At 39.0% G+C, this 24,760-nt stretch overlaps 1 protein-coding gene across 5 annotated transcripts in view; it reads left to right on the forward strand.

Moving 5' to 3' along the window:
* The window catches only part of RABGAP1L (RAB GTPase activating protein 1 like), a 742,566-nt gene that overhangs the window by 512,108 nt on the left and 205,698 nt on the right, over nt 1-24,760 (forward strand). For all 5 annotated transcript variants that reach the window (XM_055582719.1, XM_055582720.1, XM_055582718.1 and 2 more), the window contains exon 18: nt 20,090-20,131. In XM_055582719.1, the coding sequence (XP_055438694.1) occupies nt 20,090-20,131 (42 nt within the window). The remainder of the gene's footprint in view (nt 1-20,089; nt 20,132-24,760) is intronic.

The raw sequence follows: 24,760 nt of genomic DNA on the forward strand, positions 1-24,760 counted from the left end.
AAAGCTTTTGCACAACAAAGGAAACTATAAGCAAGGTGAAAAGACAGCCTTCAGAATGGGAGAAAATAATAGCAAATGAAGCAACTGACAAAGAATTAATCTCAAAAATATACAAGCAGCTTCTGCAGCTCAGTTCCAGAAAAAAAATGACCCAATCAAAAAATGGGCCCAAGAACTAAACAGAAATTTCTTCAAAGAAAACATACAGATGGCTAACAAACACGTGAAAAGATGCTCAATGTCACTCATTATCAGAGAAATGCAAATCAGAACCACAATGAGGTACCATCTCACACCAGTCAGAATGGCTGCTATCAAAAAGTCTACAAACAATAAATGCTGGAGAGGGTGCGGAGAAAAGGGAACCCTCTTACACTGTTGGTGGGAATGCGAACTAGTACAGCCACTATGGAGAACAGTGTGGAGATTCCTTAAAAAACTGGAAATAGAACTGCCTTATGACCCAGCAATCCCACTGCTGGGCATACACACCCAGGAAACCGGAATTGAAAGAGACACGTGTACCCTGTTGTTAATCGCAGCACTGTTTATAATAGCCAGGACATGGAACCAACCTAGATGTCCATCAGCAGACAAATGGATAAGAAAGCTGTGGTACATATACACAATGGAGAATTACTCACCCATTAAAAAGAATACATTTGAATCATTTCTAATGAGGTGGATGAAACTGGAGCCTATTATACAGAGTGAAGTAAGTCAGAAAGAAAAACACCAATACAGTATACTAACACATATATATGGAATTTAGAAAGATGGTAACAATGACCCTATATGTGAGACAGCAAAAGAGACACAGATGTAAAGAACAGTCTTTTGGACTCTGTGGGAGAAGGCGAGGGTGCGATGATTTGAGAGAATAGCATTGAAATGTTTATATTATCATATGTGAAATAGATCGCCAGTCCAGGTTCGATGCATGAGACAGGGTGCTCAGGGCTGCTGCACTGGGATGACCCTGAGGGATGGAATGGGGAGGGAGGTGGGAGGGGGGTTCAGGATGGGGAACATATGTATACCCATGGCTGATTCATGTCAATGTATGGCAAAACCACTACAATATTGTAAAGTAATTAGCCTCCAATTAAAATAGATAAATTAATTTTTTAAAAAAACTTGGTCTTAAGAGAAAGTCAAAGGACATCTATTATAAATGAGACACAAGATGAGATGAGCTAGGGTCAAAGCTATCTTCATGCTCAACCTATTGAATACTGAATTGTAGAAGTCCTTACCTTTCTGTGTGACTGAGACCTTGCACTAAAACCAGTAAGAATCAGTACACTAAGAATCAGTCTTCCAGGGTGGCACTCAGGAAGTGAACTTACCAGACCCCCTGCTTTGTTATTTTTAACCTGTGTTCCCCATTTTATTATTGAAGAATCTTACAGAGAGGTTGAGACACTTGCCTAAGCTCTGAAACTTTCGGTTTACAGGAGTAATGAATTCTACAGTGAATTTCCAGATTGTTTAATAGGAGTAATTTACTGTGTTTAAATGGGAATGAATTTCACAGAATTAATTTCTGGAATTTCTCCCTATAATTATAGAACTTTTGCAACATCTCCTGTATTCTTGGGCTTCCCTGATGGCTCAGCAGGTAAAAAATCCACCTGCAAAGCAGGAGATGCACCAGAGATGGATTCAGTCCCTGAATCAGTAAGATCTCCTGGAGGAGGAAAATGGCAGGCCACTCCATATTTTTACCTAGAAAACCCCATAGACAGAGGAGCCTGGGGGGCTATAGTCCACGGGGTTGCAAAGAGTTGGACACTCCTGAGCGACTGACACACTCACTGTATTCCTATTGCTGCAGTGTCTTTTATTAATTAGGTCCCTTTGTTTTATTATAGCTCTTACTTTTAACTTGCTTTTTTGTTGTTCTTTTGTCATTCAGTAGATCTTCAGACCAAACTAACTGAACTAATTCTACTGTTTTTTCCTAAATGGAAATATCTCCTCCTCACCATGGCAGGTCAATCTGTGATTTCTTGTATCGTGTATATTTCTTGACGTGAGGCCAGGATTTCTTAGAAAAGAACTTCCAGTGTAAGTGATTCAACTATCTGCCTCCTTTAGATATATATCTTTCTTTTGGTCAGTTCTTAATAAAGGAAAAAGCTCCTCATCCATTTTATAGCTGGCATAATTGTGAATGACCTGAATTATATCCTGCTGCTGCTGCTAAGTTGCTTCAGTCATGTCCAACTCTGTGCGACCCCAGAGATGGCAGCCCACCAGGCTCCCCCGTCCCTGGGATTCTCCAGGCAAGAACACTGGAGTGAGTTGCCATTTCCTGCTCCAGAATTATATCCTAGAGCAATCAAATGACTATTCTTCATGGTACCTGAAGTCCTCAGTATTTGTTCCATGGTTGCTAATTTCTAACAAAAAATGATACATAAATGATAGTATGATACATAAATCATAGTACTTAATTGAAGTTGTACTGGAAGCTAATTTACTTTTTGCTTTCTAAAAAGTGGATAATTATTATGGCTCATGGGTCAGAGGTTGTAGATTTTACATATCCCTGATGTATGAATGGATAAGTAGAAAAGGGAAAATTGTACTTTATTAAGGATGCTGTGGAAAAAATGCTTGACAGGAAACGTCATAAAGCTATAGAAAATAGGACCTTTGCCAACTTCTAACTGTTTAGTATTCAAGGAAAATCAGTGCTCATCAGAATATTTTGTTATGTTTGAGAATCTGTCATTTCTGTTTTGTTTTGTAAACATTTTTAGCTTCAAGATTAAGTTTTCATATTGCAGTAAAAAATTACTACTATTTTCAAAAGCATGTGATTGTCTCTTCTAGTAAGGAATGTGATTTCTGGTCAAGCAAATAATATATATTTATGTTAAAATTTGGGGCACATTTGTAATTGATGAGCAAATGTTGACTTTCATTGGAATTTTTAAAGGAAATGATATTAATAACTTGTTTTCTCTGAAATCTTTTCTATTACTAGTTCCACAAAATTAACTTGCTAAATTTAAATTTTCTTCTTAGTTTTTCATTATGTGCTGTTCTTTTTTCACCATTAATCTGCCAAATTTTATTACTTTAAAATTTTGCTGTTGGCATTTTTATTGTGCTGAACTGAGTTTATTGTATTTCCTGTAGATTCAAAAATAGACAGTTGTATATAGTTTCCTATAAAATAGAATAATACCACCTGTATATAAATATGTACACATATATACATGGAGATAAATCACTGAAGACATTTGTGAAATTGGACAAGTAACTATTTTCAACAATATTCAAAGTGGCCACTTAATATATTTTTCTACTGATAAAAGATGGGGCATATAGATTAGCCTGCAATGGATCCTAATGTTTATGTTTTTATTAATCATTTATCAGATATGCATCATATCTCTCCTTTATTTCTGCATTCATTTAAATAAAAAGTCAGATATTTTCCATTATAAAATTCACCCATGCAAAAGACTGTGAGTTTTTGATGCATTGTTTTCTATACATTATGTTTTAGTTTCAATTCATATTATATAGAATTATATTTATATTTTATAATGTAGTATGCTTTTTAGAATTTGCCATATATTTATTTTTAAATACATAAAACTTAACTTATCTTGATATTTTAAGAACATGAGTTTTTTTGCTTCAGTTCAGTTGCTCAGTCGTGTCTGATTCTTTGTGACCCCATGAACCGCAGCACACCAGCCCTCCCTGTCCATCACCAACTCCCGGAGTCCACCCAAACCCATGTCCATTGAGTCAGTGATGCCATCCAACCATCTCATCCTTTGTTGTCCCCTTCTCCTCTTGCCTCAATCTTTCCCAGCATCAGAGTCTTTTCCAATGAGTCAGCTCTTCCCATCGGGTGGCCAAAGTATTGGAGTTTCAGCTTCAGCATCAGTCCTTCCAATGAATATTCAGGACTGAGTTCCTTTAGGATGGACTGGTTGGACCTCCTTGCAGTCCAAGGGACTCTCAAGAGTCTTCTCCAACACCACAGTTCAAAAGTATCAATTCTTCTGCGCTCAGCTTTCTTTATAGTCCACCTCTCATATCCATACATGACCACTGGAAAAACCATAGCCTTGACTAGATGGACCTTTGTTGACGAAGTAATGTCTCTGCTTTTTAATATGCTGTCTCGGTTGGTCATAACTTTCCTTCCAAGGAGTAAGCGTCTTTTAATTTCATGGCTGCAATCACCCTCTGCAGTGATTTTGGAGCCCAGAAAAATAAAGTCTGACACTGTTTCCACTGTTTCCCCATCTATTTGTCATGAAGTGATAGGACCGGATGCCATGATCTTAGTTTTCTGAATGTTGAGCTTTAAGCCAACTTTTTCACTCTCCTCTTTCACTTTCATCAAGAGGCTCCTTAGTTCTTCTTCATTTTCTGTCATAACGTGGTGTCATCTGCATATCTGAGGTGATTGATATTTCTCCCGGCAATCTTGATTCCAGCTTGTGCTTCCTCCAGCCCAGTGTTTCTCATGATGTACTCTGCGATGTACTCTGCATATAAGTTAAATAAGCAGGGTGACAATATACAGCCTTGACATACTCCTTTTCCTATTTGGAACCAGTCTGTTGTTCCATGTCCAGTTCTATCTGTTGCTTCCTGACCTTCATACAGATTTCTCAAGAGGTAGATCAGATAGTCTGGTATTCCCATCTCTTTGAGAATTGTCCACAGTTTCTTGTGATCCACACAGTCAAAGGCTTTGGCATAGTCAATAAAGCAGAAATAGATGTTTTTCTGGTTCATGTACTATTGAAGCCTGGCTTGGAGAATTTTAAGCATTACTTTACTAGCATGTGAGATGAGTGCAATTGTGTGGTAGTTTGAGCATTCTTTAGCACTGCCTTTCTTTGGGATTGGAATGAAAACTGACCTTTTCCAGTCCTGAGGCCACCGCTGAGTTTTCCAAATTTGCTGGCATATTGAATGCAGCACTTTCACAGCATCATCTTTCAGGATTTGAAAGAGCTCAACTGGAATTCCGTCACCTCCACTAGCTTTGTTCGTAGTGATCCTTCCTAGCTCAACTGGAATTCCATCACCTCCACTAGCTTTGTTCGTAGTGATCCTTCCTAAGGCCCATTTGACTTCAAATTCCAAGATGTCTGGCTCTAGGTGAGTGATCACACCATCATGATTATCTGGTTCATGAAGATGTTTTTTGTACAGTTCCTCTGTGTATTCTTGCCACCTCTTCTTAATATCTTCTGCTTCTGTTAGCTCCCTACCATTTCTCTCCTTTATTTAGCCCATTTTTGCATGAAATGTTCCCTTAGTATCTCTAATTTTATTGAAGAGATCTCTAGTCTTTCCCATTCTGTTGTTTTCCTCTATTTCTTTGCATTGATCGCTGAGCAAGGCTTTCTTTCTTTCTTTTTTTTTTTTTTGCATAGTTCAAGTAAAATCTGGTGTATTGATTTACTCATTGTAGAAGCATTGACCCTCTATTCTTAGTGGATTATTACCTACATTAATGTGCTTGAAAGGACCATTCAGTAGAGAATTGAATATGTTCCAGTTTTTTATAACACATGATTGGTATTAATAGATTCCAGAGATTATTTAATATCTTCATTTATTTGATCACAAGTTCTAAAAAGCTATACTGAGCTCCATATCAGTGTTATTTTTTAAAGATATATTTGTTGCTTCTATTTCTACCATCATCTTCAGCTAGATTCCATACCTCTTAATTAAATAATGCTACAGTGCAGCACACAATATTTTCAGTGACATTTAATATCAGGATTTGACTGAGAACTTTCCACATGTGACCTTTAGAAACATTTTAAATGATATGAAATAGCTATAAGCAGACTCTAAAGCATCTTAAGACGTGCTTGTTAGAGGCATTGTGCTATGGTTCCCACCCTTGGCTACATATTATAATTACCTGACCCCCACTCAGACCAATAAAATTAGACCTGGGAGTGTTAGGAAAGCTCCCCAGGTGATTCTAATGAGCAGTTATCTTGCTAACTTTAGGTAATGCTCTGTTCTCAGTCTGAATTCATGTTAGAGACTCTTGGCAAGTTCTTAAAAATAGAAGTGGGCAGGTTCTAACCTAGAGAAATTGTTACTGAGGTGGAACTCCTGCATCTTTGGGTCATAAAAGTAGCACAGGTGATTCTAATGAAAATCCTGGCTTGAGAACTACTCATCTAATGACAAAAGAACTACATCAGAAGGAAACTTAACCATTCCAGTTCTAATTCTGTGAATTAAGATAAATCACCTATTATGTTTGAGGTTCCTTTGTAAAATAGAGGTATTACCATTAGCTTATATAGCACCAGGTATTGTTCCAGTTGAATGAAGCAGTGTACTCAGAAGTTCTTTGTGATAAAGCCTCTATGAGATGGTAGCAATGAGAGCTTACCATGTAGTGGCTTCTGTAAAGCGGTACATATAGTTTATTTCTAAGTCCTGTGTTGTTTTTGGCAGAAAGAAGCTACATCTATCTCTGAAGCAGAAAGAAATTTGGGTTCCTTGGCTATCTCCAGGGTATATTACCCTGGTTTTTAAAGTTTGCCCTACATTCTTTATTCAGACCAGGCTACTAGTGGCTCTCGGTCATAGGAGACCAGCAGTGGAGAGGAAGATGGAGCTGCCCCATCTAGAGATTTGAAAACATTTGTGAATTCCTGTAATTAGTAACATTCTTCTTATACCTCCACAGAGACATGGTGGGCAGCCATGGAGTTGTTTACCTGATTTAACTTTTCATTCTCTTTTCCAGTGCTTTCCTCCTGTATCTCTTCCACCTCTACTGTCCCTAGTGTTTAAGCATCACCAACATTTACCCATATACTGAGTGAGGACAGAAGAAAGAGAAAGGGTCTCCAAAGATGAATACACTCATTAGTGGTTTCCCACCATGACACAAACCTCAGGACTTCAGCTATGGAGGGGTAAGAGTCACCTGTGCAGGGCATTCCCTGGTGTGTTAGTCTAGATGCAACTTACCACTGGATTCATCAATCAAGCAAAATTACATGCAGTTTCTTGAGGCTTTTAAATCCTCTCCACAGTATATTTGACTGAAAATTCTTATTTTGTTTCATTTCTTGACATGACTCTGCATTGCAATTACTTAAAATATCATTTCTTACTTATCTCTGAAGACGGTGATTACTCTCTGATTGGTTTTGTTTTCCTGATGCACTATACTGTAGTTTTCAGATTTGTAAAGAGATGGTGAACCTTCTGGGACAGAAAAAGATGAACTATAACATCCTATAATTTAGTGTTACTATCGAAGAGCTTACTTTTTTAATATTTAAGGAGGAACTGAGTGTAACATGTTTATCTCTTCAAATAACCTGAAAAGGAGGCTCAGCAACCAAAAAAAATAAAAAATAAAAAATATGTAGTTAATGTCAAGAAATTTTAGGAAGAAATTAGTTTGAAGAACATTTCATGAATTTTAATTCTCATCAAAGATTTTTCCCTTGATCCTGACAACCCTATTTATGTCATCCATTTATTCAGCTAATTCTGAGTACCTGCTCTGTTCTAGGTAGGGTCCTAAGTGATGGAAATATACCAGTAAAGACAGGCAGGTTTCTACCCTCTTGTAACTTACAAGGAAATAGAGACTGGTGAATGAGTAATTACCTATCAACATTCAAAGGAGATCAGCCCTGGGATTTCTTTGGAAGGAATGATGCTAAAGCTGAAACTCCAGTACTTTGGCCACCTCATGCGAAGAATTGACTCATTGGAAAAGACTCTGATGCTGGGAGGGATTGGGGGCAAGAGGAGAAGAAGACGACAGAGGATGAGATGGCTGGGTGGCATCACTGACTCGATGGACGTGAGTTTAAGTGAACTCCAGGAGTTGGTGATGGACAGGGAGGCCTGGCGTGCTGCGATTCATGGGGTCGCAGAGTCAGACACGACTGAGCGACTGATCTGATCTGAGACTGAATGCTGTGATGTGGAGAGCATAGGTGTTTTGAAAGAGCTCTATTGAGGGGTGCCTAACCTAGCAGTGGAAAGCCAGAAACCCTCCCAGAGGAATTGGCATCTAATCCCAGACCTAAACAAGGAGAACAGTAATTAAGAGAAGATGGGAGAGTGTTCCAGGTAGAGAAAAACACCATACAGTAAAGCCCAGGGGTTCAGGGCATGGTCTGATATGGGGGAATATCTTAAAAACCTATTTTTCATCTCCCCATGGCTGTTAGATCACTAAGGAGGGTGGGATATAAGGGGAGTTGGGTACCACCAGTGAAACCCATAACAAGCAGCAGGGGGCAGAGTGCCATTCCCTCCTGACATGGTAGGTGATGCGGTAGCAGCCCGTGAGAGCCTTATCAAAGAGGACTTTATAGTCTACCAGTAGGTCTAATGGAGAAGGCAATGGCACCCCACTCCAGCACTCTTGCCTGAAAAATCCCATGGACGGAGGAGCCTGGTGGGCTGCAGTCCATGGGGTCGCAAAGAGTCGGACACAACTGAGCGACTTCCCTTTCTTTTTTTTTTTTTTTTACTTCCCTTTCACTTTTCACTTTCCTGCATTGGAGAAGGAAATGGCAACCCACTCCAATGTTCTTGTCTGGAGAATCCCAGGGACGGGGAGCCTGGTGGGCTGCCGTTTATGGGGTCGCATAGAGTTGGACACGACTGAAGCGACTTAGCAGCAGCAGCAGTAGGTCTAAAGCTTCTTACTGGGAGTACCTAGATTAGCACTGTAAAGGGAAACACCTGTTTTTCCCTCCTGTTATAGGGAAAAAAATCTCAGTTAAGTGTATCTCCTATGTTTCTTCTCTGTGTGTTTCCTTTGCTCGCACACTGCTAACACACTCACATGGAACACTTCTGACACTTTTAGTCTGCCAATGTGTGGCTGTTTTTTCCCACACCAAGCATTGCCCTGCAGCACCACTTGGGTGTCCCACAGTTTACCTCAATTCCAACACCATCTACCTGGATATAGTGTCAGGTCCCACAGGTTAAAGTCTTGCTCCCCCAACACTGTGCTCCCACCCTAAATTGCACCCAGATTACAGGTGCAAGTAGTAGCTCCCCCAGGTCACCCACAATTCTGTCCATTTTGTCTGGACATCAGAGGCTCCCTTGACCCCCTTCTCAAGTTCAATTAATTTGCTAGAGAGGCTCACAGAACTCAGGAAAACATTTACTTACCTTTGCCAGTTTATTGAAGAGTATGATAAAGGATACAAATAACAGCCAGTTGAAGAGATGCATTAGACAAGGTCTGAGGGGGTCCTGAGCACAGTGTCCCCATGGAGTTGGGGTGCATTACTCTCCCAGAGCAGATGTGTTCGTCAACCTAGGAACTTTCCAAATCCCATACTACTGGGATTTTTATGAAGGATTCATAACATAGGCTTAATTGATCATTAACTTTATTTTCAACCCTTCTCCCTACTCAGGAGGGTGTGAAGTAGACCCGGAAATTCCAAGCTCCAATCTTGGCTTGGTCTTTCAGTGACCAGGCCTCATCCAGGAGCCATCCAGGAACCCACCCACAGTTGCTTCACTAGAACAAAAGACACTTGTATCACTCCAGAAATTACAGAGGTTTCAAGAATCCTGTGTCACGAACTGGGGTCAAAGACCAAGTAGTAGAACAGAGATGCTCCCAGTGTTCTTATCACTTTGGAAATTACAAGGGTTTCTGGAGCTCTGTGCCAGAGGCCAATATGTATTTTCTGTTGTCTCAGAAGCATATATTTAGTGCCGCTCAAGTTGGTATATTAATATATACCTTTAGTAATAAACTGATACACTCTCACATATCTCTTAGCTACTGGTCTTCTGGAACCATGTTTAGTCTGAAGATGCAGTATTAAAATATCTCCATTGTTAATTCAGCTAACTTTTAAAATATCTTCTCACTTTAAATTAATAGCTTCAGATTTGAGGGAAGTGTATAGTGTACCATGGTCCTTTCAAACACTGTCTCTGCAGACAGACTGTCTGTCTTGAATCCTAGCTTCAATGATTTATGTGTGATCTTGAGTGAATTAATGAACCTTCAGCAGTGTGTTTCAATTTCTATATCACTTACACATCTATATCCCTCTCATCTCTTACCTTTTTTTAGTTTAAAAGAAAGGTGAAGGTATAGGTACAAGAATTCTGATAGAATTCATATATACTTTCTGGCTTCTGGGTGAGTTGGCCCAATGGAAATTAGCAGGAGATAGGAGGAAGGAAAGAATCAAGATCAGCTGGTAGTTAGGAATTGGTGAGGATACTTTGTCCTTATGAAGGGCATCAGTAATACCCCTGCAGCATGGGATGGTTGACAGATAACTGTAGCTAGAAGACAACATAATCCAAGGCTCATCATGACTTAAGGGGATTTGAGGAGAACAAAGGGTGATTGCCAGAGTTCATTGCCAATAGGGCATCTTTATAGAAACTACAACAAGTTTTCCAAGCCATACTTCTCCTTTTTTTGCCCAGGGACAATGTTGTCTGTTCACATTTTTATCTCATATTCTTTTCCTATCCTTGGAAGAGGATAACTTATCCATCCTTGTAAACTTAAAAATGCTAGTATATAGTAAACAGTTCTCAGAGTGCCTGGCACACAGATTTGATGAATACTTGTCAAAAAACTGTGATTTATTTCTCTTATTTTACATGCTTTGTTTTTGAAAGGTTTATTTATTTCAGATGTCACTAACTTCTAAGTGTTCTTCCCAGAGTCATGCATAATTAAGGACTCAGACTTTGTAGATATACCACTTTTCAGTCATTGTTGTTCAGTTGCTCAGTCACGTCTGACTCTTTGTGACCCCATGGACTACAGCACACCAGGCTTCCTGGTCCCTCACTATCTCCCTGAGTTTGCTTAAACTCATGTCCATTGAATCTGTGATGCCATCCAACTATCTCATCCTCCTGTAGTCCCCTACTCCTCCTGCCCTCCGTCTTTCCCAGCATCCGGGTCTGTTCCAGTGAGTCAGCTCTTCCCATCAGGTGGCCAAGGTATTGGAGCTTCACCTTCAGCATCAGTCCTTCCAATGAATATTCAGGGTTGATTTCCTTTAGGATTGACTGGTTTGATCTCCTTGCTGTCCAAGGGACTCTCAAGAGTCTTCTCCAGCACCAGTTTGAAAGCATCAATTCTTCGGCATTCAGCCTTATTTATGGTCCAACTCTCACATCCATACATGACTGCTGAAAAAACCATGGATTTGACTACACAGATCTTGTTGGCAAAGTGATATCTTTGCTTTTCAGTACATTGTTTAGGTTTGTCATAGCTTTTCCTCCAAGAAGCAAGTGTCTTTTAGTTTCATGGCTGCAGTCACCATCCACGCTGATTTTGGAGCCCAGGAAAATAGTCTGCCACTGTTTCCATTGTTTCCCCATTTATTTACCATTAAGTGATGGAACCAGATGCCATGATCTTAGTTTTTTGAATGTTGAGTTCACTGAAAAAACGAATCCCTTGTGGCCCAGGAATTGGTTGACTTACCTGGTGGTCCAGTGGTTGAGAATCCACTGGATTCTGTCTTCTAATGCAGGGGACGCAGGTTCTATCCCTGGTCTGCAAACTAGGATCGTATGTGTGGCAGGCCAACTGAGCTCGCAGGCCGCAAGGAGAGAGAAGCCCATGTACCACAAGGAAAGATCCTGTATGCTGCAACTAAGACCTGAGGCAGCCAGAACTAAAGTAAATAGATAGAATATTAAAAACAAACAGATCTAAGTCAAGCAAAGACAATCACCCATGACTAAACTGACACATTCATGTTACATTTACTTCTCGTCCCTCCCCTTTCTCGAACTCTTCTTCACCACTCGACTTAGGAAAAAATTAACAAATAATTCTATAACAAAAAAGGAGGATATTTAATAAAACTGGGGGAAGGAAGGGTGACAATCCTCCAAGTTTTTTCGTATTTTATATTATTTTAGTGAATTAGTTGTAGACATAAGGGAGGACTTAGCCATGAGAGTTTTAACACATTAGGACTTAAATGAATCTGTATGTAAAGCTTCTATGAAAGTCTCAGAAATCTTTTTTTTTTTTGGTAAAGCTGTTTTTGGTTTTCAATGCTACAATCCTGCCCTCTAGCGGGCAACCAGAAACATACCAAAAGCCAGAACATCGCATCATTTTACTTAACTACCCCATCAAAGTCCATTGTTTAGTCATTCTAAAAAAATTGAACTTGTAAACTACTTATAATACAAGAAGCACAGAATAAAGCAAAATACTTTTTTGGCTAACATTTACAGTGTTCTTGCTATAGGATCTATATTTAAGAGCAGCCAGTACTCTTGCCTGGAAAATCCCATGGACGGAGGAGCCTGGTGGGCTGCAGTCCATGGGGTCGCTAATCGGACACGACTGAGCTACTTCACTTTCACTTTTCACTTTCATGCGCTGGAGGAGGAAATGGCAACCCACTCCAGCGTTCTTGCCTGGGGAATCCCAGGGACGGCGGGGCGTGGTGGGCTGCTGTCTATGGGGTCGCACAGAGTCGGACACAACTGAAGTGACTTAGCAGCAGCAGCATTTACTTCTTTGTATTTGTGTGGTAATTATCTGTCACTTTCTCTTTTCTGTGGGGGAAGAAAAGAATTTCATGCATATCACAGAAGTAAGAAATTTTATCAAAGAGAAGCCAAAGGGATTCTTTCTGGTTACCTGATGTTACAAACTATGCCAAATCTGAATGACTTTAAAACAATAATTTTGGAGCAAGACATTATTGATATTATGTCGCTTCTTGATAAAATGGGCTGACACAGCATTGAATCTGGGGTATTTGTGCTAAGAATACATAATCTAAGCTTAATCATAAAGAAACATCAGACAGATAAAATTGAGGGGCATTCTACAAAATAACTGGCCAGTACTCTTGACAAGAGTCAAGTTTGTGAAAGATAAAGACTGAAAACTATCCCAGGAGAAAAACTAAAGAGACATGACAACTAAATTCAATGTATGATCAGGATTAGATCCTGGACCAGGAAAAAAATTGTTAGTGGGACACTTAACAAAATTTGAACACAACTTTCTTGATTTTGGTGGTTGTAGTATGGTTTTGTAAGCTGTTAACATTTGATGAAGCTGGGTGAAGTTTGAGCAGAAAACTCTTGACACTATTTTTGCAAATTTTTTCCAAGTTAGAAATTATTTCAAAGTGAAAGTTTTTTTAAAAATTGAGAATGTCTATTTATTTTATTAACAATTTCATAACTAGGGGATTTGGGAAGACTATCTGTGTGCTTCATCTCTGATCCACTTGGCATCAGCTCGGGCACCTGAGACTGGAGGATTCACTTTCAAGATGACATCTTCACTCACCAGGGTGTTCCTTGGCCTCTTTCTGTGCATGGCATGTGTCCTGCACGTTCTTTCCTCTGTGTTCAGCCTCTTAGAGCATGGGAGTCTAAGTGTAATGGTACTTCTTACTTGATGACTGGCTTCCAAGAGGGCACTCCAAGAAATAGGATATAGAAGCCATCAATCAGTGTCTTACAAGACCTGAGCACAGAATATTGGTATAGTTTCACTTCTATCGTATTCTGTTGGTCAAAGCAGTAATATAGTCTCACCAGATTCAAAAGGAAAGGACCAAGACTCTGCCTCTCAATGGGAAAAGTGTCTGAGAATTATGACCACCTTTCATTCATAACAGATATTTCACCAAAATCTCACTGGCTTTGCAATAGAGATGGAATTTGTGAAAAAAAAAAAAAAAAAAAAAAGGGATGGGCATTTTTTTGTCCAACATACATAAATTCTAATCCTGGCTTTACCATTTACTAACAGTGTGATGTCTATGGTCCTCAATTTCCTTATCTCTAAAATTGTGGCGGTAACATAAATGCCCTAGAGTATTGAGAGAACTAGTGAAAACAATATATAAAATGTAAGATATGGCAGGCAATAAATATGCAAGCCTAATAATAATTGCTGCTGCTGCTGCTAAGTCACTTCAGTCGTGTCCAACTCTGTGCGACCCCATAGACGGCAGCCTACCAGGCTCCCCCATCCCTGGGATTCTCCAGGCAAGAACACTGGAGTGGGTTGCCATTTCCTCCTCCAATGCGTGAAAGTGAAAAGTGAAAGTGAAGTCGCTCAGTCGTGTCCGACTCTTAGCGACCCCATGGACTGCAGCCTACCAGGCTCCTCCGCCCATGGGATTTTCCAGGCAAGAGTACTGCAGTGGGATGCCATTGCCTTCTCCGAATAATAATTGCTAGCGTTTATTGAATACTTAATAAGCGCTCAGTTCATTTAATATGCTTTCTAAATGGTGTCTCAGTGAGTTGTTGCCCCTTCCTGGAGTGACGTGTCCCACATTGGATGGCTCAAAAAGAGCAGCACCCATTTTCTCCAGCTTCAGTTGTGTTCGTCCTTGAGTCTGCTCCGTTTACCTATCTGATCATTTTTCACTGCCTTGTTGCTTGGATCTCCATTTCCACATACTGTTTATTTCCCATTTATGCTGCTCCTTAAGGACCCAAGTGCTGATGCACATTTGGCACTTTTTTGACACTGCCTTCTCCGCGTTTGTTCTCAGTGCTGTCAGTGTGGTTCTTGACAGCTTCTCACACAATCTGTCAGCCCCTCTGAGCCCGCGATTGCCTGCTCATCAGAGCCAAGACACTCGTGTCTTTGTTTCCGTGAGTGCTCTGCTGTCAGCCTTCCTTTATACAGGGTGGTGGGTGCTCAGTTGTTGGCCTACCCAGGAACACGATGATCTGCACTTTGGAGCAATTATTTAATCTGAGGCAATTACTTGTAGGTGTTCTTTAAAGGGAAGATTTTTCCAGGCTGTGACTAAATTTTGATACAGCAGCTTCCCAGGCAGTTAAGGAACTACTTCATACCCAGAAGGTTGTCGCTCAGTCTGTTGTCACTGGATAAAGGTGGTGACCCTTTATTTTCGAAGCAAGCTGAGTTTCTATTGCTTCACGTCCTGCAAGCAGTCAGATGATTTTTGTGTTTTTAATATGGAGACAAATAATAAAATTTGGTTTTGATAGAGGTCACCTATTATTAGTCTTTCTCCTCCTTACTCTCAAAATATCAGTTCAGTTCAGTTGCTCAGTCATGTCCTACTCTTCGCGACCCCATGAATCGCAGCACGCCAGGCCTCCCTGTCCATCACCAACGCCCGGAGTTCACTCAGACTCACGTCCATCGAGTCAGTGATTCCATCTCATCGTCTGTCGTCCCCTTCTCCTCCTGCCCCCAATCCCTCCCAGCATCGGAGTCTTTTCCAATGAGTCAACTCTTTGCATGAGGTGGCCAAAGTACTGGAGTTTCAGCTTCAGCATCATTCCCTCCAAGGAAATCCCAGGGCTGATCTCCTTCAGAATGGACTGGTTGGATCTCCTTGCAGTCCAAGGGACTCTCAAGAGTCTTCTCCAACAACACAGTTCAAAAGCATCAATTCTTCGGCGCTCAGCCTTCTTCACAGTCCAACTCTCACATCCATACATGACCACAGGAAAAACCATAGCCTTGACTTAGACGGACCTTTGTTGGCAAAGTAATGTCTCTGCTTTTGAATATGCTATCTAGGTTGGTCATAACTTTGCTTCCAAGGAGCAAGCGTTTTTTAATTTCATGGCTGCAGTCACCATCTGCAGTGATTTTGGAGCCCAGAAAAATAAAGTCTGACACTGTTTCCACTGTTTCCCCATCTATTTCCCATGAAGTGATGGGACCGGATGCCATGATCTTCGTTTTCTGAATATTGAGCTTTAAGCCAACTTTTTCACTCTCTTCTTTCACTTTCATCAAGAGGCTTTTGAGTTCCTCTTCACTTTCTGCCATAAGGATGGTGTCATCTGCATATCTGAGGTTATTGATATTTCTCCCTGCAATCTTGATTACAGCTTGTGCTTCTTCCAGTCCAGCGTTTCTCATGAACTCTCAAAAAGTTCATGAGAAAAGTATATTTAAAGGCAAGTATACTCTCAAAATGCACTTGCCTTTTAATAGGAAGAATCACTCTAATCCTTTAAGAATTAGAAGCCACATTAAATAATACTCAGCTAAGGTATTCATTCATTCATTCAGCCATCTTCTCTTAACAGTGGTTATGAGTATGACTTCTAGACTTATACTGTATAGGTTAAAATCCACTAAAGAGCTGTATGACCTTAGGAAATATAATTTGACTTCTCTAAATCTAATTTTTTTGTGGGTAAAATGGAATTTCAGGTTGTTGTGGGACTAAGTAAGGACATGTTTATGGTGTAATTAATTTAGATCTTGACATGTAGGAAATAGTCAATGGATATTGACTCGTTTATTATCTTGCCCTTGGAGTTGGACTTTGCATATAAATGGCAAGTAGCCATGACAGTGTATTTACCTATTATTTTCACTCTTAATAATTCTTTAAATACCTTAGCCCTTTCAATCCTATTAGGAACGCTTATTTATCCCTCAGTGAAAAACAAATTGTTATAGATTACATATTTCTGAAGAGGGAGGCATCTTGAAAGTGTACGACATCTTTTCTTTAAAAAAATTTTTTTTAATATATTTCAGCTTAATTAGACAAATGTTGGACCATGTAAGAGTAAGTGGGCAATGAAATAATGGAGCATTTAGTTCATTTGGTGGCTTGGAAGAGTGAATGGTTGCTTACAGTGTACTTCATTGTTGGCTAGCAGGCTGAGGACCAGAGCTTCCACTGACATTGTCATCTTAAAAGAAACCTACTTGTGCTGCCTGAATGCTGGCCTATGGAAGTTACTATCATTTAATGATACCTCTAATTATATTCCTAAATGGGAATAAGTCTTATCTAAAAGAGAAAAATAGATAATTTAAAATATCTAACTAAAGTTGCCTTTTTTATTCTATTAGGAAATCAGGATAGATTTTGTAGTGAAATAAAGAACTTGGCAGAATAGCATGTTTTTTTCTAATTTCCAGCAATCTAGAGGTATGGAAATATTGTGTCTTTGTATAGTCTGGTCACAGTATTCTACTTCAGTTTAAAGCTTATGAAGTCTTTACTTTTCTTCATTTTTTATGATAACATCTAGGGTTTCACATAAGCAGGTACATTATGAACTTAGTTAAATAATTTATTTGTACAAAATTTTCTAATAAATGAAAGTTACCTCTTTAGCTGCCCAAACTTAAAAAAACTACTTTTTATTTAAAACACAGACTATGCTTTCTTCTTAAGCACAGTGTTTCAAATATAACATAAGCATTCATTAATATTTCTGAGATTATCACAGTAAACTAATGTTAGCTCTTGAAGGGCTATTGACATCATTAGATGAGCCCAGATAGCTATATATATTTTTTAACGTTTACCTTCTATCAAGTACAATGTTTTGATTCTGGTAACTGTCTCTATAGGCTATGTCCCTAATCCCATCTAGCACATACTTTGTCTTTTAGCTTGCTACTTCTGATACCTATAAACAATAAAATCATGTTGTTTAGTTGCTTTAGTCGTACTGACTCTTTGAGACCCCATGGACCGTAGCCTGCCAGGCTCCTCTGTTCATGGGATTCTTTGGTAAGAATACTGGGGTGGATTGCCATTTCCTTCTCCAGAGGATCTTCCTGACCCAGGGATCAAACCCAGGTCTCCTGCATTGCAGGCAGATTCTTTACTAATTCTAAGTGTAAGTGAAATTAAAATTTAAATCAGTTTTTTCCTTGCTATTAGCAAGAGCTGTTTTGGTTATTTACAGATCTTTTTTTCCCTAAATTCTTCTTTGTGTGTTCCATAGCTCAGTTGTCCAATAGTTTGAGATCATTGAAGAAAATGTTACTTACTATTATTTGATGGTGACTCTACAAATTGGTCTAGTTGGGTCCATATGGAAAGGAACAAATCCCAGAAAACTTGGAGATACCTAGTATAGTTTAATCATTTGGTCATCAAATAAGCACTTATTATATATTTTACACCAACACTGTGAGGTGAAAATGCCATTAGACTACTCATTTGGAAGGCTTTGGAGAATGATCCTAGCCTGCAACTACTAAATGCATATATAACTTAGGTAATCAAGTTCATACTCTGAAAAATGAGAATCCTAATACAGGTTGCTATATGGATCCCTAGGTTTCACTCTTTCTGTGAAAGCATGGAGGTGGGGAAAATGTTTGGCAGGAAGGTCAAGAGCATAGCAAAGTTGGCTGAACATGGAGTGGAATACTCTGAAGGGGTCTGGGAAGGAGATGGAAGGGTGGGAGACGGGCTTAGGAGGAAGGCCAGAGGTTTATGGGGATTAGAGAAGTAGAGACAAGAGGTGCTTACATAGTAACAGTGATTGAAAAAAAAAAACAAAAAAACAAAAAAACAAAAAACTAAGAATCAGAGACACTGTGAATTTGGTCTTCATGGAAGGTTGATCAGCACAGCACTCCGGTTGGAGTATGCCTAGTGGTTGTGGTGTGGGAGATGGAGGGAATGTGAAGCAGGGCCTACAAGTAGGCAGCAGCTAGAGGGCGAGGATCCAAATTTAGATTAGGAAAGCAAATTCTGCTTAATTGTAACCCAAGTTGTTTTAAAATTATTATTTTTGTTATTGTTATAGTACTATCTCTGTATTTTTTCTGCTGCTGCTGCGTCACTTCAGTCGTGTCCAACTCTGTGTGACCCCATAGACGGCAGCCTACCAGGCTCTGCTGTCCCTGGGATTCTCCAGGCGAGAACACTGGAGTGGGTTGCCATTTCCTTCTCCAGTGCATGGAAGTGAAAAGTGAAGGTAAAGTCGCTCAGTCGTGTCAGACTCTTAGCGACCCCATGGACTGCAGCCTACCAGGCTCCTCCGTCCATGGGATTTTCCAGGCAAGAGTACTGGAGTGGGGTGCCATTGCCTTCTCCAGTATTTTTTTTTCTAATGGTGATCAAAACTAGTCTAGAATCATTGCTTGGTGTGGTAATGAATTCTTTGTCAATTTGATTTTGTCTCCTGGCCTGATTATGCATTTTGCTGCTTTGGTTTCTTAAAGAATTAACTCAGTACATTCAAAACTTTCAACCAAATATTTTGTGTTTATCATTCATCTCTTCTGCCATTACATCATGTATTCGGTAGTTGAATGTGAGAGAGTCTCATATTATAATGGGAATATACTCTAATTACCTAGTCCTAATCCTTGCTTCTGATTTTGGAGATAGTAAAAGGATGGTTCATTAGGAATTCTTTGCATAGCGCATCTAGTACAATTCCATGTCCAAAAGGTAGTTTAGATTATACCTGTGACCAAGCTGAAGAGGGCATGCCACATAGTTATGGGAAGATACGGACTTAAGGGAAATATCAGCTCAAATTTGAAAGGTCTTTTTTCTCGTGATTGATGACTTGCATGGCAAAGAAACAGCATATTCTGTGGCAGTTTTGTTTCTGCCTCTGTCATCTTGAGCATTTAAGATTCCTTTCTCTTGACTTCTATATCTCAACATCTCACTCAGAGTCAAAATTCAGCTCCAGGTATGGCTTCTTAGCAAGCTGTTTAATTTTTTTTATTCCTGAAGAAATGTTGCTCTGGTTTTCAGGAAGAAAAAGACAAGGAAGTCTAGGAGATAGCTACGAATTACAACCTCTAGTTGTACAAATACTTCTTGAAAACAAACACTAAAACCACAGAACAATTAGAATGGTAGGTAGTAGAAATCCAGTGTGAAGCTTACAGCTCCCCTCACATAGTCTGCCTCGGTTACCAGAAACACCTTTTGTTTTCTGTTTTGTTTTCGACAGGCAGTGTAACCACATAACACAGCTAGGACTTGGAAATTTCACTTAATGATTTTAGACTTCAGTGTCACTGCAATTTTGATCAAGGAACTTGACTTTTCCGGGCCTTGAACCAGAAATAGACTGGAGAAAAGTAATTTACTGTAAAAACAATAATTTTATGTGAGCACCAGTTAAAAAGGACCTAAAATTTATAATAAGCCTCTCAGAGAAGAAAAATACCTTTAAAAAAATCTCATTTAATTATTATTGTATGTGGAAATGAAAACAATCAGATTTTATTAATGATATGTGGAGGTCTTGGGAAAATAACAAAATAATGATAGATGTGATTATTGATTTTGACTCTCTTTTTCTGTTTCAGGGTTTGAACATAATCTTTCATGTAGCCTTGGCTCTCCTAAAGGTAAGTCCGTTTTTGTGTTTAACCAAACTACCTTATCTCTCTGCCCTTGGCACTGAGCATCATTCAGTTTACAACCTTTGACTCATTCTAGATTCTTGAACACAAAAAACGACTTCTCTGAGGAACTCTGCTCTTCTCTCCTCCCATCTTTTGTTGTTGTGTATTTTAAGTTTGATTTTCTTATAATCCATTTAATCTTGCTATCATAACACTCTTTTCAGTAGCATATAAAAATATTTCCATTCATTCGAGTTGGATGATATGAGAAAAAGTTAAAACCTGTTCTCTGTCAAAATGATGCCAGCTTTTTTCTTAAAATGCTTCTTACCATAATAACATCTCTAAAGGTAGCTAAACATATAATTGAATTATTAGAAAGCTTCTGTAATATGCTGACTAAAAAAGAAACTGCTACTTGCAATTTGCAGTTCTTTCTCTGATAGCTAGAAATTTATATGACATGTCAGAATTCAATTATAATTACCTCTTTGGATTTTATATCAACATATCAATGCAACTTTTAAAGTGTGGTAACAGCAAGACATTTGCTGCAGAGTTGATGAAAATAACCTGATTGGTTTTTGTCCTTTGGTTAAAAATGAAGTTCTATTATTGAGGGTGAAAATTGCCTTGTTTATAAAAAGATGCAGGCTCACCCTTTTCCTAGTAAAATGTAGTTGTTAAAATTGCAGACACTGGACTCAGATAGATTTGGTTCTAATTTCAGCTCTAGTGTATGACCTTGGGCAAATTACTCATAGTGCTCAGACCCTGAGTTTTGAGATAATAATGAAAACTAATCCGTAGGATTGCTAAATAATAGGATTCATAAAATCCCTTAACATAATGGAAAGTTGTATTGCCTAATAAATGGTAGCTGTCATTATTGTGATTACTGTTATTTTCATGAAGTTACTCAGAATTTATTACTAGATTCCCCATAAGTCTTCCACATTTCCCCAAAGATCGTAACTTAAAGCTTCAGAGAACCTCTTGATATTTTAGGAGAGCTTTCCTGCTTAACTATTAAATACTTTTATGAAAGCAAAGGCATCACATTACATGGGCCTTATATAACTCAAGACATGGCTACTGCTCCTTATCTCTTATTCTGTTAAAATGTACATACAGTGTACTTCATATTTTTCATTTTGAGTTTAGATATGAACAATTCATTTGACAAAGTTACTTTAGGAGTTCTTGTTTGAATTTTGGCGCTGACCCCACATAGAATCAGTACACATAGGCTGTACCTAAGTATACTTAACTGATCTGACTACTCCTGCCTAGAAAAAGAATACCCCAAAACACATCTGACAGTGATTAATTTTTAGCTTCTAATCTGTCAGATAAAAGAATGTAAACTTGTTTATATAAAAATAATAAACTTAGGGATAGTTGAAGTGCTAATGAACCTAGCCTAACCAATTTTCAGTATAGCTGCAGAGGGATTTCTCTCTATTTCTTATGATGAGGGGAATCAGAAAGGTAAGTAACATTACTTGAGCACTTACTTAACATTACTTGAGCACTCAGTGCTAACACTTGAGCATTGAGTGTTAGCATAGATCATCTCATTAGCATATATTAAATATCCAGATGTTATTTGTAGAAAACCATAAACTGTATCAGAGAAAACCATTTAATAATTCTCTCCCTCAGCTGATAATTGATAGAACCAAGGCCCCAGATTGTTTGAAATCTTTTGACTTAGCAAAGGTATAGCTGAATTAATAACATTTTTAAACAACATAAACATAGGTCAATGTCTCTGTTGCTCAGTATGATTTGTAACATCTGTTTTCTGAATGGGAGCTATTTCCTTTTGGGTTAGAAACAGCCTGCTGCTGCTGCTGCTAAGTCGCTTCAGTCGTGTCCGACTCTGTGCGACTCCATAGACGGCAGCCCACGAGGCTCCTCTGTCCCTGGGATTCTCCAGGCAAGAACACTGGAGTGGGTTGCCATTTCCTTCTCCAGTGCATGAAAGTGAAAAGTGAAAGTGAAGTCGCTGAGTCTTGTCTGACTCTTATCGACCCCATGGACTGCAGCCCACCAGGCTCCTCTGTCCATGGGATTTTCCAGGCAAGAGTGCTGGAGTGGGGTGCCATTGCCTTCTCCGAGAAACAGTCTACCAGGTGGCTAGAAAGCTACTCAGCTAAAACAATGATTCCTTACAGTAGCATCATTAAATTATTTAGGCTGTTGGCAGAATCCATTAGGTAGGCTAGGTATATTCCTAAAAATCTAATTTAGTGATTATATGATACATTCAGTAGTCATAGCATAGTACATTATAATAGATGGGAGATGATCAGTGAGAATTAATCTGAGTGACTTCATATTGGCAGAGAAAACTTCTAATCAGAATAGATTCTTTGCTTTCTGACAAGGATTAAAAGTAAACGGCAGAACGTTTCCCTCCACCCTGACCACAAGCATAGAAACATTACAGAGCTGAAGCCCATTTATAACCCTACCTTAGAGGAAACCATAATAAAAATTTATTATAAAATCTTTCTCCCATGCTTTAGTCTATTGAATATGTAAGCATGTATCACCTACCTACATGCACTCATATACATATACATGTGTATATAAATAAATATGTTTTAATATGGGTTTGAGGGTTACAGATAAGATGATGGGGAGGTAGTAAGTACATCTTGAAGTACAATGTGAAAGGATGAACATATATTTATTTTCTTTTAAAAATTCTGTTAAACAAGACTTTTCATATAATATTATAAATATCCTTCTGTGTTATAATACACATGTAGTGGTTAAAAGCACAGGATCAGACTGGTTGAGTTTAAATCCCATCTTACACAATTTGTCCAGTCATCTTAGGTAAATTACAGTTTCCTCATCTTTAAAATGGGAATATTGGTAATACCTCTTCCATAGGATTGTTGTGAAGTTTAATGAGGTAATATATGATTGGTGCCTGTAACTTAGTAAGCACTACAGTCACCCAGGAGCTATTATTACACATAGAACTTCCTTAGACTTTTAAATGACTGCTTATTTTTCTATTGTATATATCATAATTTATTTAACCAATTTTATATTTAACTTTTATAGACATTAAAATTGTTTTTAGACTTCCCTGTTAAACAAAGCTGTAACAAACATCCTTAAATTCCATTTTTGCCTATGGTATCTTTAGGATAAATTCCTAAGAATGTAATTGTTGGTCAAACTGTAATCACATTTTAATTTTTGATCCATATTGCAAAACTGCTTTCTGTTAGCAACCATACTCTTGAAAAATCAGAATTTCTAGATTCGTACCTTTATAGATCCTTGAAGCAGGCAGAAAAACAAAGCAACTTAAAAAGTAATTATTATAATGATTTTCAAATTGCCAACATCCACTGGATCATGGAAAAAGCAAAAGAGTTCCAGAAAAACATCTATTTCTGCTTTATTGACTGTGCCAAAGCCTTTGACTGTGTGGATCACAATAAACTGTGGAAAATTCTTCAAGAGATGGAAATACCAGACCACCTGATCTGCCTCTTGAGAAATCTGTATGCAGGTCAGGCAGCAACAGTTAGAATTGAACATGGAACAACAGACTGGCTCCAAATAGGAAAAGGAGTCCATCAAGGTTGTATATTGTCACCCTGCTTATTTAACTTATATGCAGAGTACATCATGAGAAACGCTGGACTGGAAGAAACACAAACTGGAATCAAGATTGCCGGGAGAAATATCAATCACCTCAGATATGCAGATGACACCACCCTTATGGCAGAAAGTGAAGAGGAACTCAAAAGCCTCTTGATGAGAGTGAAAGTGGAGAGTGAAAAAGTTGGCTTAAAGCTCAACATTCAGAAAACGAAGATCATGGCATCTGGTCCCATCACTTCATGGGAAATAGATGGGGAAACAGTGGAAAGTGTCAGACTTTATTTTGGGGGGCTCCAAAATCACTGCAGATGGTGATTGCAGCCATGAAATTAAAAGATGCTTACTCCTTGGAAGAAAAGTTATGACCAACCTAGATAGCATTTTCAAAAGCAGAGACATTACTTTGCCAACAAAGGTCCATCTAGTCAAGGCTATGGTTTTTCCTGTGGTCATGTATGGATGTGAGAGTTGGACTGTGAAGAAGGCTGAGCGCCGAAGAATTGATGCTTTTGAACTGTGTTGTTGGAGAAGACTCTTGAGAGTCCCTTGGACTGCAAGGAGATCCAACCAGTCCATTCTGAAGGAGATCAGCCCTGGGATTTCTTTGGAGGGACTGATGCTGAAGCTGAAACTCCAGTACTTTGGCCACCTCATGCGAAGAGCTGACTCATTGGAAAAGACTCTGATGCTGGGAGGGATTGGGGGCAGGAGGAGAAGGGGAAGACAGAGGATGAGATGGCTGGATGGCATCACTGACTCGATGGACATGAGTCTGAGTGAACTCCGGGAGTTGGTAATGGACAGGGAGGCCTGGCATGCTGGCATTCATGGGGTCGCAAAGAGCGACTGAGCGACTGAACTGAACTGAACAGAAACAAATGAAATGCCTCAGTTTTGAAGACTCCAATGTTATGTACTTTCATTTGGAAATATCTGGAATGTTTTTAGGGAAGTCAGTTGAGTCTGGTTAAATTTTAGAAGACTGAGCCTTGTCTT

The sequence above is a fragment of the Bubalus kerabau genome, chromosome 5 (genome assembly GCF_029407905.1).
Source record: "Bubalus kerabau isolate K-KA32 ecotype Philippines breed swamp buffalo chromosome 5, PCC_UOA_SB_1v2, whole genome shotgun sequence".
Lineage (NCBI taxonomy): Eukaryota > Metazoa > Chordata > Mammalia > Artiodactyla > Bovidae > Bubalus > Bubalus kerabau.